Source organism: Euprymna scolopes, chromosome 14 (genome assembly GCF_053919585.1).
Source record: "Euprymna scolopes isolate OS-2025 chromosome 14, ASM5391958v1, whole genome shotgun sequence".
In the NCBI taxonomy this organism is placed as follows: Eukaryota; Metazoa; Mollusca; class Cephalopoda; order Sepiida; family Sepiolidae; genus Euprymna; species Euprymna scolopes.
Window position 1 is genome coordinate 21,588,412 of NC_136495.1, and position 18,427 is coordinate 21,606,838.

Genomic DNA, 18,427 nt, shown 5'->3' on the forward strand with positions numbered 1-18,427 from the left:
TGGTGCATACAGGAATAGGCCGATTATTTGGGCGAGTATTATGCGCTAATAGACTCCGTTTATTTGACGAATGAACTCTTTATTGCATTCTTGACAGTTTAGGCGTTAAGGCAAATTAAGTTTTCACTTTAACAAAAGGAAGCGTCGGCCTTTTTAGTCTTCTTATCTGTTGACAGATGCAGCTACTTTGATACGGCTGAAAAAGTACCATCCCTCTCTTTATCTATCTCTTTGCATCCCTACTCTCTCTATATATCTATATATATATATATAGTGTCTGTAGGTATTTAATTATTACAGTAAAAAAATAATTATGACAGGCCCTTTAAGAAATTTATTTCTTACTGTTGAGCACTTTCAGTTGAATTAAAGTCGGTCAACTTATCTCTTATGCATAGATCATCGTATAACGGTTAGATCACTCTCTGACTGACGAAATGAACATTTAAAATTAAAATGTTTAAAATTCAACGCTGTATCACGCGGTTAATGGTAGCCGAAAAGATACGGTCTCCGCTAATCGAGCCAGAGATGTCTCGTGTTGCGGGGTTCGAATCGTTCAGCTGGTGTTAATCGTGACACTCTGCACTGAAGAATCTCTAAAGGATGAAACACTAGTGTCTGTAGGTATTTAATTATTATAGTAAAAAAATAATTATATATATATATATATATATATATATATATATATATATATATTACAATAAAAAAATGCGAGCGTGAAAAGTAATATGGTTAAGCTTAAACATGGAAAAGTTAAGGACGAGTTGTTAAAACTAGAAAAGAAAAGGACAAGATATTCTAGTAAAAAGTATAAATAAATTTATAACCTAAAATATTGCAGCATTAAGAATTGATTATATAATGTTATAAATTGAATTAAAAAAATTCTTAATGCTGCAATATTTTAAGTTATAAATTCATTGTATTTTTAGAAGAATATCTTGTCCTTTTCTTTTTTAGTTTTAACAACTCGTCCTTTACTTTTCCATGTTTAAGCTTAACCATATTACTTTTAATGCTCGCATTTTTCTATTGTAATCCATGATTTTTCCAGGCTTCCAATAAATTCACTTGTTCTTTGTTTAATTTCAGTCTTATTATCTCCCTTTCATGCTTTTGATAGGTATAGTAGTCACTGAAGCGACGCGGTTGTTATGGAAACCAGGCATAAAAATGTCGCTCACCTTCTTACGTTTTCTTACGCTTTTGAACACCAATAAATTTATCATAACTTTTGTTTCACTGAACGAAAATTGAAAATTTTTTTCACAATATAGCCGAGAAGGTGATCTATAAACTGTAATAATTGTTTGAAATTTGGTTGAAAAATTAGTAAGCGGTGAAGCTTTAAAGCAGTTCTTAATAACTAAGACTGCCACACTTAATCATATATACCGTGTTTGAATGATATATATATATATATATATATATATATATATATATATATATATATATACAGGGTGTCCACAAAATCTGGCTACTTAATGTAGTCAGACTTTGTGGACACCCTGTAGATTATGCAGCCAGACTTTGTGGACACCATGTAGATTATGTAGCCAGACTTTGTGGACACCCTTTAGATTACGTATCCAGACGTTGTGGACACCCTTTAGATTATGCAGCCAGACTTTGTGGACACCCTGTGTGTATATATATATATATATATATATATATATATATATATACACACACACACATATTTATAATATTGTTGAGACGATTAATCGGAATCAAGATCAGGAATCGGGAAAATTGAATCTTTAGAGGGGATCAGTATCGAATCGGCTATTTTCCGATGCTCAAAACGATTTTTTAATTGACTTTTATACTTGATTTCGTTTAAAGCAAAATCTTCCACTGCTGGTATTAATAATTAAATAATAAATATTTATTAATTTAAAACTATCAATAAACTAAAATGAGAAAATATCTGCTTATTTCACGTGTTTTTATGGTAATCGTGAAAAATAACGACTATAGTTAAACATTTAGAGATTTATAAAAATCGGAATCGGAATTGGTAATTGTATCGGAATCGGGAAAAGTATTGGAATCGTCCCATCACTAATTTATAAGATTTTAATTCATATCAATTATTTTTGTGTACAGATACTAGTATTTCGTGCTTATGTAATTTCCAGTGTAGGAAGTGATAATTACTGCTGTTCAAAGAATTCAAATCAAAAGTCTGATATTGTCAAATTAGATGAACGTGGAGGCCATTCCAAATCGAAATTTCGAGAGATTTTCGATCCTGAAACATTATAGTTAACAACTGCTTTTTGGCTCTAGCTGTATGTGCAGTTGCTCTATCTTGTTGCCACCAATTCTCTGACATCTTTGCTAACTAAGGTGGGACAAAATTCACTAGCATATCTCTATATGTCTCAGCAGTTACAGTCACAGCATATTCATTCGGATCTTCAACGAAGAAGGACCCAATAATCCTTTCTGAAGTTACTCCACACTATACTGTGACTTTAATTGGGTGCATTGGACTCGCATGAACTTGGCGTGAATTTCCGGTACTCCAAAATCTGACATTCTGTTTACTGACATAACCAAATGGAAACAAGCCTCATCCCTCATGATCAACTTGTGAATAAATTCATTGTCATTTCTTGCAGTTTCCTGAAACCTGACAGGAGTCACCACTTATCAAGGCCTACAGGCCACTCGAGGATAAGGGTTAAAGAGTGTACAGTATCAGAATCATAGTAATCGTTAGTAGTGGAAATTCGGTAAATTTGTCTGGTGGTTGTAAAGATTGCACTAATTGAACCTTGTAGGATACATATGCAAGTCTCTTTGAATCCGCTGGAGAGAACTTCGTGAGACGGGAAGTTCTTGAGAACGTCTTCGAATGGATGTGGTTGGTTCTCTTCAATGTTACGCCCCACATCTTCAGTATTTTTTTTAGGTGTACGTACGTATAAACGACTTCATACACGTCTAGACTAATCATTTGAAGAGCATTGCTTTTGAAAACGCGTCACTAAGTTCATAATGGCAGGCCTACTAGGAGGATGTCGAACATTGAAATGACGCATATAAGATCTTTGCGTTGCAACAATTGATCATCCATTTTCAAAGTAGAACTCACTTGTCTTTATTGTCCTTCTAATGTAAAGTTATTCATAGCAAAAATTTCCGAACATTCTATTTTATTATTCTGAAATGAGAATTAAAATATATTGATAGTAAAAAAAAATTATTGAATTAAAAAAAATGTAGTTCACCGTATATATATATATATATATATATATATATATATATATATATATATATATATATATATATATATATATATTAACAAGAATAAAAAAGCATTGGAAATGCAAAAGGATATAGGGATGGTATGCCAAAAAGTATACAAACAAGATAGCTATGAATGGCTAGGCACATGGAAATAGAATTGCATCCAAAGTATAGCCCTATAGCTGTTCTCCAATCTTCATTCCGTGCCATCATTACGGTTGTAAAAAGCTATAGGGCTATACTTTGGATGCAATTCTATTTCCATGTGCCTAGCCATTCATAGCTATCTTGTTTGTATACTTTTTGGCATACCATCCCTATATCCTTTTGCATTTCCAATACTTTTTTTATTCTTGTTAATTAGTATTTTTACTTACAGTCTTATTTTTAAACTTACATTCATGATAGTATTGTCTTTTTTAGGAGGCGGCTCATTGCCGTCTCCATTAGTAGCAGGTCGCTTCCTGCTGGGTTTTAGGTCTTTGGGTTTTGGGCCTTAGGAATTGCCTCTTGGTCCTCCATCGGTTCTATATTACATAGAGAGTGCTACCGCCTCTCTGATAAAACAGTTAGAGTATTATAAAGTTCTAAAATGTTCATACCTTCACTATTAAATTTTTCTTGGTTCATTCTTTGGCGTTTTGGCAAAGATTTGGCAGTTTTTGATATTTATATTTATAATAGTTTGTGCATGAGGCAGCTTTTTTCCCCTTGGGATCCCTGTTATACCGTGCTTTTGAGTCAGCACGTGAGGCAGCCTTCGTTTTTCTGGTTCTTTGTTATAAAGAGCACGTGAGGCAGCTTTTTTCCCCTCGGAATCCCTGTTATACCGTGCTTTTGAGTTAGCACGTGAGGCAGCCTTCTTTTTTTCTGGTTCTTTGTTATAAAGAGCACGTGAGGCAGCCTTCTTTTTTTCTGGTTCTTTGTTATAAAGAGCACGTGAGGCAGCTTTTTTCTCCTCAGAATCCCTGTTATACTGTGCTTTTGAGTCAGCACGTGAGGCAGCCTTCTTTTTTTCTGGTTCTTTGTTATAAAGAGCACGTGACGCAGTTTTTTCCCCTCGGGATCCCTGTTATACCGTGCTTTTGAGTCAGCACGTGAGGCAGCCTTCTTTGCCTCAGTATTTGCATGATACTTAATTTTTATTATTTCAGCATTTTTCTGATAGTATTCTTTTTGCTCAGATAATACCTTGACTTTGTTTTTTTCATAGTCTATATTTCTCTGAGCTTTTTTACTACGTGCTGACTTTGGCATTTTTTATTAAATGTAAACATATAACACTTATGTGTATCTTACTATGATATCACTTATCTTATAGCAGGACAACTCTCGTAGAATTGAGATACTGCCCCGTCACCAATAGTTAAAGTGTGGAACGGTATATACACCAATAGTGTAGTTGTTATCTTTATATGAAGTCCTAATCAGTGACAGTGTGAGGGTACTTGGTTAATTTATTGTAGTTTATTTTAGAAAACTTACTTGTTTTTATTAGTAGATTGTGTATAGTAGCTACAATATCTAGTTATTTTTGTGGCTAGGGCTTGGATTTTGATTCTTTTTGGTCAGCTTCCAGTGAGTTCTTAGAAGATGACTTTCTTGCAGTTTCTTTTGCGGTTAATTTAACTTATTTCCTTTGGCGTTTGGTGAGTTCTTAGAAGAACTGGTCTGATCTACTTTTCTTAGCGAGCGAAGAGATTCAGCTGCATTTAACAATGGTTGCTATAGTGTATTTTTGCGCATGCGTGAGAATTTCAAGTTTCCTCCTTATTTTTCAATTGTTTGACAGTAGTCATGTGTCTTTCTGCCAAGAGCGACAGTCGTCAGTGTTAGCCGTGATCGTCTAGAGGTTAGGACCCCACGTTGTGGTCGTGCTAACCTAGGTTCGAATCCTGGTCACAGCATTGACATTTTGTACATATTTTACAGTCCAAAATCTGAAGAATTATTTGTTTTTATAACATTGTTTTTTAACGTCGTACTTGCTGAAAGGTTACTCTTATAACAATTTTGATCAACTGAGATAAAGATTTCGTGGTTTCATTAACGCTGGTGTGTTACTGTTTAAAGAAAAAACCTTAACGTTCACCTCAAATATTCAGCGTCCAAGAAATATAGGCCACTGGTAAACTGGAACGTCTGTGAGCATCCGGTGTATTATTTGGAGCTGTCCCTTTTGAGAGAAGTTCCGTGTTCGAAGTGGTCTATCTACATTGGGTATATAGTGTTTAAAACTTGTTATTACACGTAATCTTATTTAATTAGGGAGTTAGCTAAAAAGCGATGGGTCACTGCACTTCTCCGTGTAAAGAGCAGTCGATTGATGCTTGAACTGTTGTCAGAGACCGTTCGTACACCGAGATACATCGTCTCAAAAGAAAGAAGAAAGAAGAAGAAGAAAGAAGAAAGAAGAACAATTGGCCATTTTTGTACCCTTTTTTTTGCTCTCTTTTGACATTTTAACCGACGTTCTGACACTCGCTGGATTCGTAAAACGCTTCTCTGTAAGAATATGTGCTTTTTAAAACTTATAAGTTGATTTTAGTTGAGATTTGGATAGTTTTGTTTTGTAGGCGTATATAGGCGTGTACGGGCCATCCCTATATAGAGAGTGCTACCGCCTCTCTGATATATATGCATATATATATATATATGATATATATATATATATATGATATATATATGATATATATATATATGATATATATATATGTGTGTGTATGTGTGTGTGTATGTGTGTGTGTGACTCGAAAATGGGTACTCTGATTTTATTTTCACACAAATTTACTTTGTGTCTATATATCATTCAAACACTACTATGTTTGAATATATGGTCAAGTGGCAGTTTTAGTAATTTAGAACTGCTTTAAAGCTTCACCGCTCACTCATTTGTTGACCAAATTTCAAACAATTATTACAGTTTATCGACCACCTTCTCAGCTATATTGTGAAACGACGTTTTCAATTTTTGTTCAGTAAAACAAAAGTTATGATGAATTATCTGATCGTAAAAATATGTAAGGAGGTGAGCGGCGCCTTTTATGACTGGTTTCCGTAGCAACCACGTTGCTTCAGCGACTATCGTTGCTACTAATTCGAAAAGAGAAATAACAAGTGAAACAGAGAGAATGAAAGCATGAAAGTGAGATAATTGGGGGAATTTTATTGAAAGCAGACGAGTACCGTATATTGTTATTACATATGTTATGTTTATGGGGCAAAAATAAATAGAACTAAAATTAAACAAAGAACAAGTGAATTTACAAGAAGCCTGGAAAAATCATGGATTACAATAGAAAAATGCGAGCATGAAAAGCAATATGGTTAAGCTTAAAAATGGAAAAATAAAGTACTAGTTGTTAAAACTGGAAAAGAAAAGGGGCAAGATATTCTTGTAAAGATTATAATAAATTTATAACTTTAAATATTGCAGCATTAAGAATTTTTGTTTAATCAATTTATAAAATTATATAATCAATTCTTAACGCTGCAATGTTTTAAGTTCAAAAGTGTGAAAATTAAAAAAATGGAATTTGCCAGATAAAGATCGAACGACAGCATTACTAATATACATGCATAACATAATAGCTATTTGTTCATGTTTTAATTTTTAGCGTTGCAGCAAAAATGTCTTCATAGGTTACGCATTAACGTCAAAGGAAAAAAATATATCGTAACCTAAACGTTTTGGTTTCGATTCTCGGTTGTGACGCACGAGTCATTTTTTTTTAACATCTTAAATCATTACTATATATTGAGTCCAATATAATATAATAATAAATACGAAATTTGCATTAGTCAAAATATCATATTTAATCGTATATTACGACCGGTCAATGCTGAGCAGCCCGCTGGTCAAGTATATGTTCTGTTTTATGATTTTTTTTTTCTCTCTCACATTTACTCCTCCATCTCTCATTTATCTCTTCTCTTCTCTAAATCCTTTTTGAATAATTACGTCATTCGCACACTACTTCTTTTATATAAGTTATTCGTTTTTGTGACGTCATGCAATGTGCATCACATACTTTTAGCAATATACTAAACCATCCGTGACCCATTGGTCAGTATTTGTTATATATCTTGTACCTCCTCGACGTGCATAGTCGTCTGGCAGCAAAATCCCACCTCCTCACTGTATAGGTCCTTAGCTGTTGTAACGCCATCTACTCTAATAACTTCTTTCCTCTGATTGCTCGACTTTGGAATTCCCTTGCTCTGACTTTACTGACATGCAGAAGTTTAAATATAATGCAAATGGAAATCTTGCTCATGATTCAAATAGTAGCCCCTAATGTCACTTTGATCTTAACCAAAAGGCCAAGCCCCTAATGTCCAAATAGTAATATGCCTTGTTTGGGACAAAAAACAAAAAAATAAAAAAAAAACAAAAACAAACAAAAACAAATATCTTATTAAATGTATAATTTTTTTTATAGATATTCACCAATTTTCAAGTAAATGTATTTTTTGTAAAAAAGCAAAACTTTTACTTTCAATCGACTGTTTCTCTTCTCTCCCCTTTTCTCTTTCCCCCTTTCTCATCTTCCTCCCCTTCTCTCTCAATTACGCCATTTGCTTCATTCCACCATTTCTCTTATTCCTCCTTTTATTCACATGATTCATCTCTTGTGACGTCATCAAGTGTGCACGGCGATAAACAAGCAAGATAGATGACACGATTCACAGGATTTTTGTTAGGCCACCAGTAAAACCTCATAGTGGATCTCTTCTCCACTTCCTCTGGTCTTATGGAAGATCAAATTTTGTTACGTCATCCGCTGCGCAAGGTTATTCTAATCTCTATGCTTTAATCGATGATGTAATCTTTCAATGATGTCATCCACTGTCAACTGTTATGCTCTCCTCGGTTTCAATGGATGACGTTACAAAACGATGACATCATTCAGTGTGCACCGGAACAAGATATATCCATAGAGTTTTAATAGTTTACTAGTGAACGACCTGTGATTCTTCGGGCCATAAGTCGTCTAGATAAAACATCAGTCACCCTTCAATTGAACACTTTTAATGAGTATAAAAATAGCCATGATTGAATTCCTCGGAATTCCCCGGTGAAGACACCACAGGTCAAATATTACCCATGAACTCTGACGTTGATGTATCGTCACTGGATCTGACCATCGTCGTATTACAGGACGTTGTAGTTGAATAGAATGTCGTTTCTCTGTCGATAATGACCGCTGGTGTAGGATCGCGAACTCCTTCAACGTTGTAAAAACGACTTAAAGCCCGGATTCAGATGTGGTTAGCAGAGTTTGGCATCAATCTACGAGTACAAAAAATAATTGAAACTACAAGACATCTTTTTTATACATTCAAAATGAAAAAATATAATAAAATAAAATAAATATATAAATAAATAAAAAAGCATCAGTTTCGGCTGAATCCACACAAAACAGCTGTGAAAAGTCAATAATGATAGAAAAACTGAGGAGTGAGAGCACTAATCAGACATCGATTGGAACAGTGCAGAGAAGACTGGGACCTTGGGGAGGCTTACTGTCACCTAGATCCCAGTGAAGATCAATGGTCGTTGCCAGCGAGAAACCAATAGTAAGTGGCTGTTACGATAACGCAAATTCATTTGCAAAGGCTATCGAAAGGGTAGAGAGTACTGGAAATGTGGCGTGACAACAACAACAATAATAATAATAATAATAATAATAATAATAATAATAATAATAATAATAATAATAATAATAATATAGTGAGTGAATGCAGTAAACTGGCCCCCAAACAATACAAGAACAGACACGACCAAGTGAGAAGGGCAGTACACTGGGAATTATGCAAACAACTGCATCTCGAACGCACGGGCAAGTGGTACAAACATAAGCCGCCAACAGTAGTTGAAAACGAGAATCACAAAATCCTATGGGACATGCACATACAAACTGATAAACCCATCCAAGCAAGAAGACCAGATGTCGTAATAATGAACAAGAAAGAAAAATCCTGTCAAATCGTAGACTTTGCTGTTCCGGCTGACCACGGGGTGAATATCAAAGAAAAGGAAAAACGGAAGAATATCAAAGAAAAGGAATACACAGAGCTAGCCAGAGAGCTGAAAGGGAAATGGAAGATGAAGAAAACCAAAATAATACCTATAATAGTAGGAGTACTAGGAACAATCCTGAAAAACTTTGAAAAAAGAATGAGAGAAATTGGAATCAGAGGAATGACTGGAAAAAATACAACGAACGACAATAATGAAAACAACTGAAATATTAAGGAAAACCCTTGAGTGTGGAGATTAACACATACGAACAACAAGCATAGACCAGAAAAATTACTACAGAGACAAAACATGAAGCGCTACATGGAACCAAGAACATTGAAGCTACATACCTATAAGTTCTCTAACCCTACCACCACCCCCCATCCCCTGATCCACATCACTGCATCCCCCAAAAGAGTGAGACCAAATAGCCAAGTAGTCAAAGAGGAAGGAAACACCGAGGGGTAAGCACTGACCAGACCTCCACTGCATAAATGCGAAGAGAACTGGGACCTTAGGGAGGCTTATTGCCACTCAAATTCCAATAAAGACCAATGGCCACTGCCAACGAGAAATCAATGGCAAGCAGCTGTTGCGATAATGCAAATTTATTTGCAAATGTTATCGAAAGAGGTGGAGAGTACTGGAAAATTTGGGGAGACTTGTTGTCACTCAGCTTCCAGGGAACATCACAGGCTGTATTCAATGAGATCTTTGATGACCTGTGTGAAAGCTCCTTGTGAGCTCATGATAATAATAATGTGCAAAAAGTAAACAGAAAAAGGAACCATCCATAGCAACCACAGACCTATTATATGTTTACCTACAATGTGTAAAATACTAACAGCACCGCTGAGGAAACAAATTTATCATTTTCTTCATAACCGCTAACTAGTTCTATGTGAAAAGAAATGGTGCCAAAAAAGAAAAAGAGAAACACATAAATATAGACCAAGGGAACCTGAAGGACGTAAAAAAATAGAAAAAAAAACTTGGCCATAGCATGGATCTACTACAAGAAAGTGTATGACAGGATCCCGCAAGCATGGACAATAGAATGCCTGAGAATGTACAAAATATCAGACAAGATTATCAATTTGATAGAAAATGCAATGAAAATACAGAGACTTGAACTGACAGCTGATGGACAATACATAACTGAGATTAAAATACAAAGAAATATCTTCCAAGGTGATTCCCTATCACCACTATTGTTCATCATAGTCATGATGCCCTTGAACAATAATATACTAAGAAAATGTCAATCAAGATACAAGTTCATTAATACAGATGAAAAAATGAACCAACTAATGTACATACCTCCGATAGATGAGTGTCAAGAGGACTAGAAACTTCGAGAGGCTTATTGCCACCCAAATTCTAGTCGCTATCAACGAGAAATCAATGGTAAGCGGCTGCTGAGATAACGAAAATTCTTTTGCAAAGGTTATCAAAAGAGATGAAGAGTATTGAAAATCTGAGCAGACTTTTTGCCACTCAGACTCCAGAGAAAACCACAAGTTGTTATCAAAGAGAATTTTTTTTTATGATAGCCTGTGTGACTCTTCCTAGTGAGTAAATAATAATAAAGCGACAATAAAAAATCTCAGCTTTTATTATAGTAGAAAAGGAAATATCTGTGATTTATCGAGAGTACATTAATATCATCAATTTTGTATTTTGGAATAAACTTTTCACATTGTTTTGGGCGGGTGCTTCGAGTTAACTCGAGGCTTTCATTAACTCTAGTTGAATTGTCGGTTGAGTTGCTACAATTTAGCAATTTAATCTTGACTCTCTATCCCTCGGGTGGACCGGTGAAAATCTCGACTAATAGGAAAGGAATCAATTTGCCATACTAATGCGATTCATTATATTCAGGCCAGCAAAGCAATCCAGCACTGTTCGGAATTCCCAATACGTTCTTCCTCCGTACATTTCTTCCAAGAAGTGCTGCTGCTGCTTTGCAAGGCCGTTCACATACGCAATATCTATCATTGCTATTCACCCATTCAACTGCCTATCATAACGACGGTCATCCTCTATCTGGCCTTATCTTTCTAGTAACAACGTTGGACGCATCTTTAGTAATTTGATTTTTCTCTCTTTTTAACTTCAGCACCAGAATTCATTCGTCTATTAGTGTTATGTTGGACCTTTTGGCTATGATCGCAGTATAGTATCTGTTATGTTATAGCAGGAAATGACAAAGGTCTGAACGATTATTATTATTATTGATTTGTTAATAGTTATGTAGAAAAAGATACACAAAGAGAATATTTTGGAAGAAAGGAATGTTTAGCTAAGATATTTATGTTAAAAGTCTAACGGAAGAATTTTAACTTAAATTTATAAACTATGAAATACATTTAGGAATTCAATTTTTATTTATAAACAATAAACAACGGAATTCATCTGGTAAAAAAGAATGAGTATGTGTTGATATATAGACTAGATATACAAGTAAAAGACAGAGAACGAGGTAGCCAGACACGAGAGCAGGTTGACTTTATCAGTTATGGAATCATTCAATTGAGCTACTAAGAGACGGTGTAAGGACTAAAGGGAGAAAGTGTTGTAAATCCCTGAGGGAAACACCTAAATGTAAAAATGAGGATAAACGACAAAAAAACAAAAAGAAGTCCCGTTGTTACTACTTCACAGTGAAAGTTTTTTTTTTTTTTTGCATTGTCCAAGAGACGAAGGAAGCCGCAACCTAAGATTAGTAGTCCGCTATCAAACAGCCATTTTATACTCATCTGTCATGTTTGTTGAACCCGTCCCTAACTAATGAATGATACCCTGTCCATGTTACGTGAACTCTATTTGAATATGCGTAAACACGCATGCACACAGCCACAACGAACATTTATAATCAGTAGACGACACGAGCATCAATTTCATATACACGTATATTTTATAGACTAGACATGCATGAACGCACGTATATAAACTTGTTATTTATACACACCCGATAATACAACATTATCATTGTTATTTGCGTTTTCTTTAACTTACAGCTGACATATAGTCGTCCATTAACGCTATTTTCTTGACTTTCTGACCTCAGTCAATACCATAATCTCATACCAACGAGTGCACTTTTGGTTTGGTTATAAGAATATACGGCATAATCACGTTGGCACACTGGTTCCTGTTAGATCACCGCCATTGGGTAACCATTTAAAAATACTAGGTGCTGTGTGTGCTCTCTGCCTATCTCATTGTTTTCAGCCGCTCTGAACTACTCCTTGCCACTGGACTCAAGTAGTGCCGATTCCGGAGAGGTTGGGTTGGAGATTGCGCAACCCTTGTTTCATAATTGAGCATGTGTCATTCATCATTCCCTATGATCACATGGCCATCACTATTTCGACGGACTAACATCAATAAAAAATTTTGACATACGTATATCATTTTCTTTCATTTATCGCATTTTTCTTCAACTAAGCGCTTTCTGAAATAAAAAATACAAAGCAATTATACTAGCCCTTTTCCTTTATAAACCCTTTCAACTTTCTGTTGTAGCCACACGGCAAGCAAATAATAAACTTATCCCGGTACTTATGCAGAATAGAACACCGGCAATTAAAGAGATTATTGAGTTCTGAGGTAGACAGAACAGAAGAAACCTTTTTAGCAAACAATTTATTTAAACCCCCTTCCCACAAAAAGGCAAAGTTTAAATAATAAAAAAAAATGTATTATTTATTTCATTTAGATTAAAAAAAAAAAGTTTTTAATAAAAAAAGTGTTGAACCTTTTATTTATATTATTGTATACATTTTCTTTTGGCCTTCTTTTTGTAGATATTAGTCCGACTAAAGGAGCGAGAATAATTTTTTTCTGATATGGCTAGAACGTGGATGGAGGGAGGCAGTGGTATTTCGAGGGCGCCCACATTCAGTGTACGAAAATGTGTGCGCGCGCGTGTGCGTTGGAAGGTGTCTTGTCCATCGACCATTTCATCGTCGTTCTTATCTCAACTAAGTACAGAATTTGCCCTCAAATTTCGGGAATTTCCGTAAAATTAGTGCTGCACTATTCTGCACATCTTCGCTCTAAAAATAGGAAATATGAGAAGAGACAAAATATTTTATTAGTCCCGGCTTGGACTTTCATAAAAAAGTCGAATAAGCCGAAAGAAAATCAAATGAAAAAGTAATAATATTTGAAGACTGATGTGTGTGAATCGATGCAAGCAAAACAGCCAATCAAAGTTCAGGTTTATTATGACGTCACTTTCCGTTTTTATTTATCCTTTAAGAGACGCTGATCATTTTATTAAACATTAGACAAAATGTGGATTTTGTATATTTTCCTTACCTTGCTTGAATTATTTGGTAAGTAAAACTTACCCTTAAATTTACATTGACTTAAAGAAAATCATTAATAAAATCATGTCCTCATATTCGAATGGAAACTATTGATTGATTATATTTTCTTTTAGTAAGGATGAGTGGAATGACATCTATTGTGATCTGCTTTTTTTTTCATTTTTTTTTACTCACGTTCACGCCTAACAAGGCATATTGCGACTTGGACGTAAAGGGCTACTATTTGGGACCATGCTTAGGAAAGCTTAGCAAGATGTTGATTTACATTACATTTAAACTTCTGCATATCAGTACAGTCAGGGAAGCAGGTAGCAGGAAGGGAATTCCAAAGTCTAGCTGTTCGAGGAAAGAAACTATTAGAGTAGAAAGGTTTCTAGTATTTACTGCCAGCAGTGAAGAGGTGAAATTTTGTTGCTAAGTGGGTTAGTCGGGGATATGAACGTCGAGGGTGGTACAAGTGCAAGGAGTTCATCGGAGCACATTCCATTAAAATATTCGCAAAACAGGCACAGAGATGCATCATTGCAACGATGGGACAAGGATTGGAACTTAGTTGACAAAGTGGGACCTATTTGATTGAAAACTCTTTTGGTGGACCTTATCCAAGATGGAGAGGCTAGTGGTAGATGCACCAGCCCAGATGTTGCAACAATACTCCATTCATGAGCGAATGGTGGCCTTGTAGAGGTACCGGATACTCTCAGGTGTGAGTAGTCTTCTAGCTCGATAGAGGGGGGAACCCACCCTCTTTGCAGCCGCCTTTGCAATGTCCTCAATTATTTGCTTCAGTTCATATTGCCTGTGAATGTTAGGCCGAGGAGTTTGAAAGAAGAATTCTCAGATAGGGTGTTATTTGTCATGGATATCGATGACTGGAGGCGTATTGTAATTGTTAAGGAAAGCAGCTTAGTCTTACTAGCATTAAATGTTAGCATCCATTTGCGGCCCCATTACACTATGGTTGCTTGTGTGTTTGCTACTGATTTGTTTCATTTGTTTGTTAGGCGATTTAGACTTCTGCATAGAACTCACGTAGATCGTGCCTCAGGGTTGTCTTTTCTACAATAAGGCATCCTCGTTGGTCGCAGGTATTTGTTAACCCTCAATGCCCAGATTAACATGGCTCAATGGTGGCATACGAATTCAGATAAAGTTTGATCCCCGAACACAAAAAGGAATGTCGCAAAAGCATTGTCACCAATTTCTCTTTTTTTGATTTGCGGTGGCGCGCACGACACTTCTTCACTTGTCATATGCTAAAGCAGAAAAAGCCCGAGGACGACGGACCCTGATGCCAACTCTTCCTGGATTTTTTTTTTACCAGAACCCTGTCAGCCTGATAGCTATGCCACTTGCATGGTGAGGAGGAAGGGTTGGACCGTAGAGGATGCTGCTGCGACTGTTGTTGTTGATGACGATTGTCATGATGATGATGTTGTTGTTGTTGATGACGATTGCCATGATGATGATGATGATGATGATGATGATGCACAGTAGCAGTGTTGGTATCATCACTCCATGAATCTGTGGTTTCTAGTTTGACACATAGTTGCTTGCTAAACGCAGAGGTAGAGATAACCATAGGACGACGCATCCTGATGCCGACTCCTTCTAAAGTTTCACCAAAGCCCTGTTAGCCAGGTAGCTTTTTTTGGAGGGTTTGTTCTCTGGTTGCATCAAACTCGTAATAGCATGCATATCTGTTGCTGTTTGGATTCACGTGATCTTTCTTTAGTAATGCGAACATTGTTAGACAACAACTGACTTCCCAGACTTTGGCCTGAGATCAAAGTGCGGTCTATCTTGGAAGGACACCATCCAATCTGCTCCTACCTATTCCATTCTTCCCACTTAAGTCCCATTCCAATTTAGAAAGGCTTGTTGTCGGTTCTAAACAAAACGGAAAACAGTGTGCAGTATACCCTTAAAAAGGGTTGGAATGACCTTACTAACCTGTCCCTGATTTTGGTACTTGTGCATATTTTGAACAAGATGTAATTCAGTGTCTGATCAGCTTTGTTCCACATGACGGCAACCGCCGAACTTCGCCGATTATGAAAGCGTAACAAACGCTGCTAAAAAAATGAAGAAAACATGTAAACATAATAATTTTGACAGAAGAAATAAACAAAACAAAAAATAAACAAAGAAACAACGATCGACCGTAACAAGTTAAACTTTTTTTTTTACTGTAATTTGTTTTTTTTTCTCCAACGAAAAAGTTTTTAAATTAAAGACTCTTTTTTAAAACAAAAAGGCTAATAAATTTTTTTTTTCTTTTTCAAAGAAAACTTTTTTTTTTCAAAGAAAACTTTTTTTTTCAAAGAAAACTTTTTTTTTCAAGAAAAAGGTTGATAATTTTTTTTTTCCGGTAAAGTGGGACTTTTTCTTTTTAAAAAATTTTTGTCAGGAAAATTTGTCAATTTAACAATGAAAGAAACTTATTTTTTTTTTCAAGAAAAAAAGGTTAATAAAGTATTTTTTTTCGGTAGGGTGGGACTGGACAACGTTTTCTTTCATATTTCTTTTTTCGCCGTTTTGTTTACATTGACTTTTCTACGGCCGCGTCAGACGATGGCAAACTGGGGTGAAAAAAGCGAATGCGTAAGAAAATTCATTAACCGGGTAACTATCCGAAATGTAGTTTAGGATGGAGACAAAAAGGATCATGCCCAAATTCGTCTCCACACAAACTCCAAAAGGTAACTGTTGAGAAGCTCCCGGCTGGCCCCGCATTATTTTTTTTATTACGTTGTTTAACTTCCTTTCACATCCGTTCTACATGATTCGTGATCACCTTGGTGTCAGGGTCGACGAAATGAAGACTATGGTTCACCGTTAAATAGTGAAGCCCTTCTCCTTCCACTTTGCTATACGCTTTCCAACAATCTGACATGACCGTAGTCCCCGGCAGAATATATTGTTTTATAATAGGAAGAAGGGGTTCGGCGTTCCTATTTGGCACTGCAACGAGGAATCCATCCTTCTCCGTGGGGTCATAACCGCCGAACACCCATAGTGACTTTAATAGTCGCCCGACGATGTATTTCCGACGGTTGAATACTGGTTCGTCTATTTCGACGGTATACTCCGGGCCACTAATTTGCCGGGGAGGGTTAGGAAATGATTTGCCGGCATAAGTCCTGAATAAAGTTCTTCAAGTCAGTAACAGTATGCAATGACACGACCTCACATTTTCGCGTAATATTTTTTCTGGTTGCCATATCGTAGGCCCACAAATAAATAAAACGGATGACGGTGGCGATCTGCAGCTTTGAATTTTGGAAAAATATGTTCCTGTCCGTATGGACGTCCATTGTCGACATTGCGTGCATGTGCAACTGCAACGCTACCCACAGCCATCTTTCACAGATCTTCGCTTTGCGGTGATACACATTTCGCCACAGGAAATGCAGTTTTTTTTTTTTTTTTTTTTTTTTTTTTGCAATTAGTTTTTTTCCTGACAGCATGATACCGTTAATTCAGGCGTCATCAAAGCTTTCTCCAAACAGGAAATATTCATTATTTTTTTTATGGGGTGGGTTAGACAGTTTACAGAAAAGAGTTTTCATAAGTGTGCTGCTTATTGAATTTAATAATATTTTTTCTTCTTCCAATTTGTTTCGAAAAGTTCGTCTACTAGTTTCCAGCGCATCGATGGACTGTTCGACGTTTTACGTCAGATTACAATCAAACGCGAGCGCATGACGTCATGTTCCGAGCAAACCCGATCGGACGCTGAGTTCTGTTCTTCAGATGCTGCACTTCCATTTCTTGTTCTCTTTCGGTGGAGGAGAAATCCTTCACGACTGAGACAATTTTTTTTTTTATTTTTGTACCTTTTCTCCACGTTAAAAAACGACCCTGGTGTCTAACTCTGTCCCGTGGGGAGGCATAGTAAATAGGTACATCTGGTTCAAATTATGCACAAGTACCGATTTTGTTTATTTATTTTTCTTTGTTTTTTGGGTGTTTTTGTTGTTCTATTCCCCATCATTTTTTTAAATGGAATTTTAAATATTTCTTGCAAATAAAATTAATTTCAAACTACTGAAGTTATTCTACGCCGAGTAATCTACAGAGTAAATGTGGTATTATGGTGTTTGCTGAAGTGAAAATAATGGATAAATGACGAAAGAACTGAAGGGATGCGTCTAGTTAAGAGTAGGATAGGCAGAGGATGACCAACGACTGATTGCCGAGGACATATCCTCGATTCGTATGAACACACCTCATCGCCGTGCATTCAAGAATGGTAAATAACACGATATTGTTGTCGTTGTGCTCGTGGCCGTTGTCGTTGTTAATCGGACTTAAGTATCGAGTCCACAAAGATCGTGCACCAGAATTGTTTGGTCTGCACGAAGTTCTAATTGAATATTAGTGTTTGTTAGAACATATAAAACAATGGCGGTGGAACATGCGAAGATGTTGAATTGTTTTTATCACTCACATATCAATGCGAGTGATATGTAAGAGACCGAAAGATAAAAATCCTCAAAAAGCGGTAGAAATCTATAATATAAATCACACCTGTCTGTTTAAATGTATGTATGTATGTATGTATGTATGTATGTATGTATGTAAGCCGTGGTGAAGGCAACTTTTCTAGGAGAAGCAAATCTCTGATTTAAAAAACCATAAAGCGGGAGACCAGTACCCGCATTAAGCTGGTCTGCAGTTTAACTTGTTGCTGGCTATCTTGCTCTTGCTTGTTGCTCGATCTCAACATTTTGAACAGAGAGAGAGAGAGAGACTTAGCTGTCGTACAAAGCTAAGACTTTGTAGCATCATCTTTGTATAG

The 18,427-nt window shown here is 36.1% G+C and overlaps 1 protein-coding gene across 1 annotated transcript in view; it reads left to right on the plus strand.

The window, feature by feature from the left end:
- The first annotated feature begins 13,526 nt into the window (after positions 1-13,526).
- The window catches only part of LOC145292900 (uncharacterized), a 44,084-nt gene continuing 39,183 nt past the window's right edge, over positions 13,527-18,427 (plus strand). Inside the window, exon 1 of the mRNA XM_080139035.1 lies at positions 13,527-13,629. Coding sequence (XP_079995161.1) covers positions 13,587-13,629 — 43 coding nt within the window. The 5' untranslated portion in view covers positions 13,527-13,586. The remainder of the gene's footprint in view (positions 13,630-18,427) is intronic.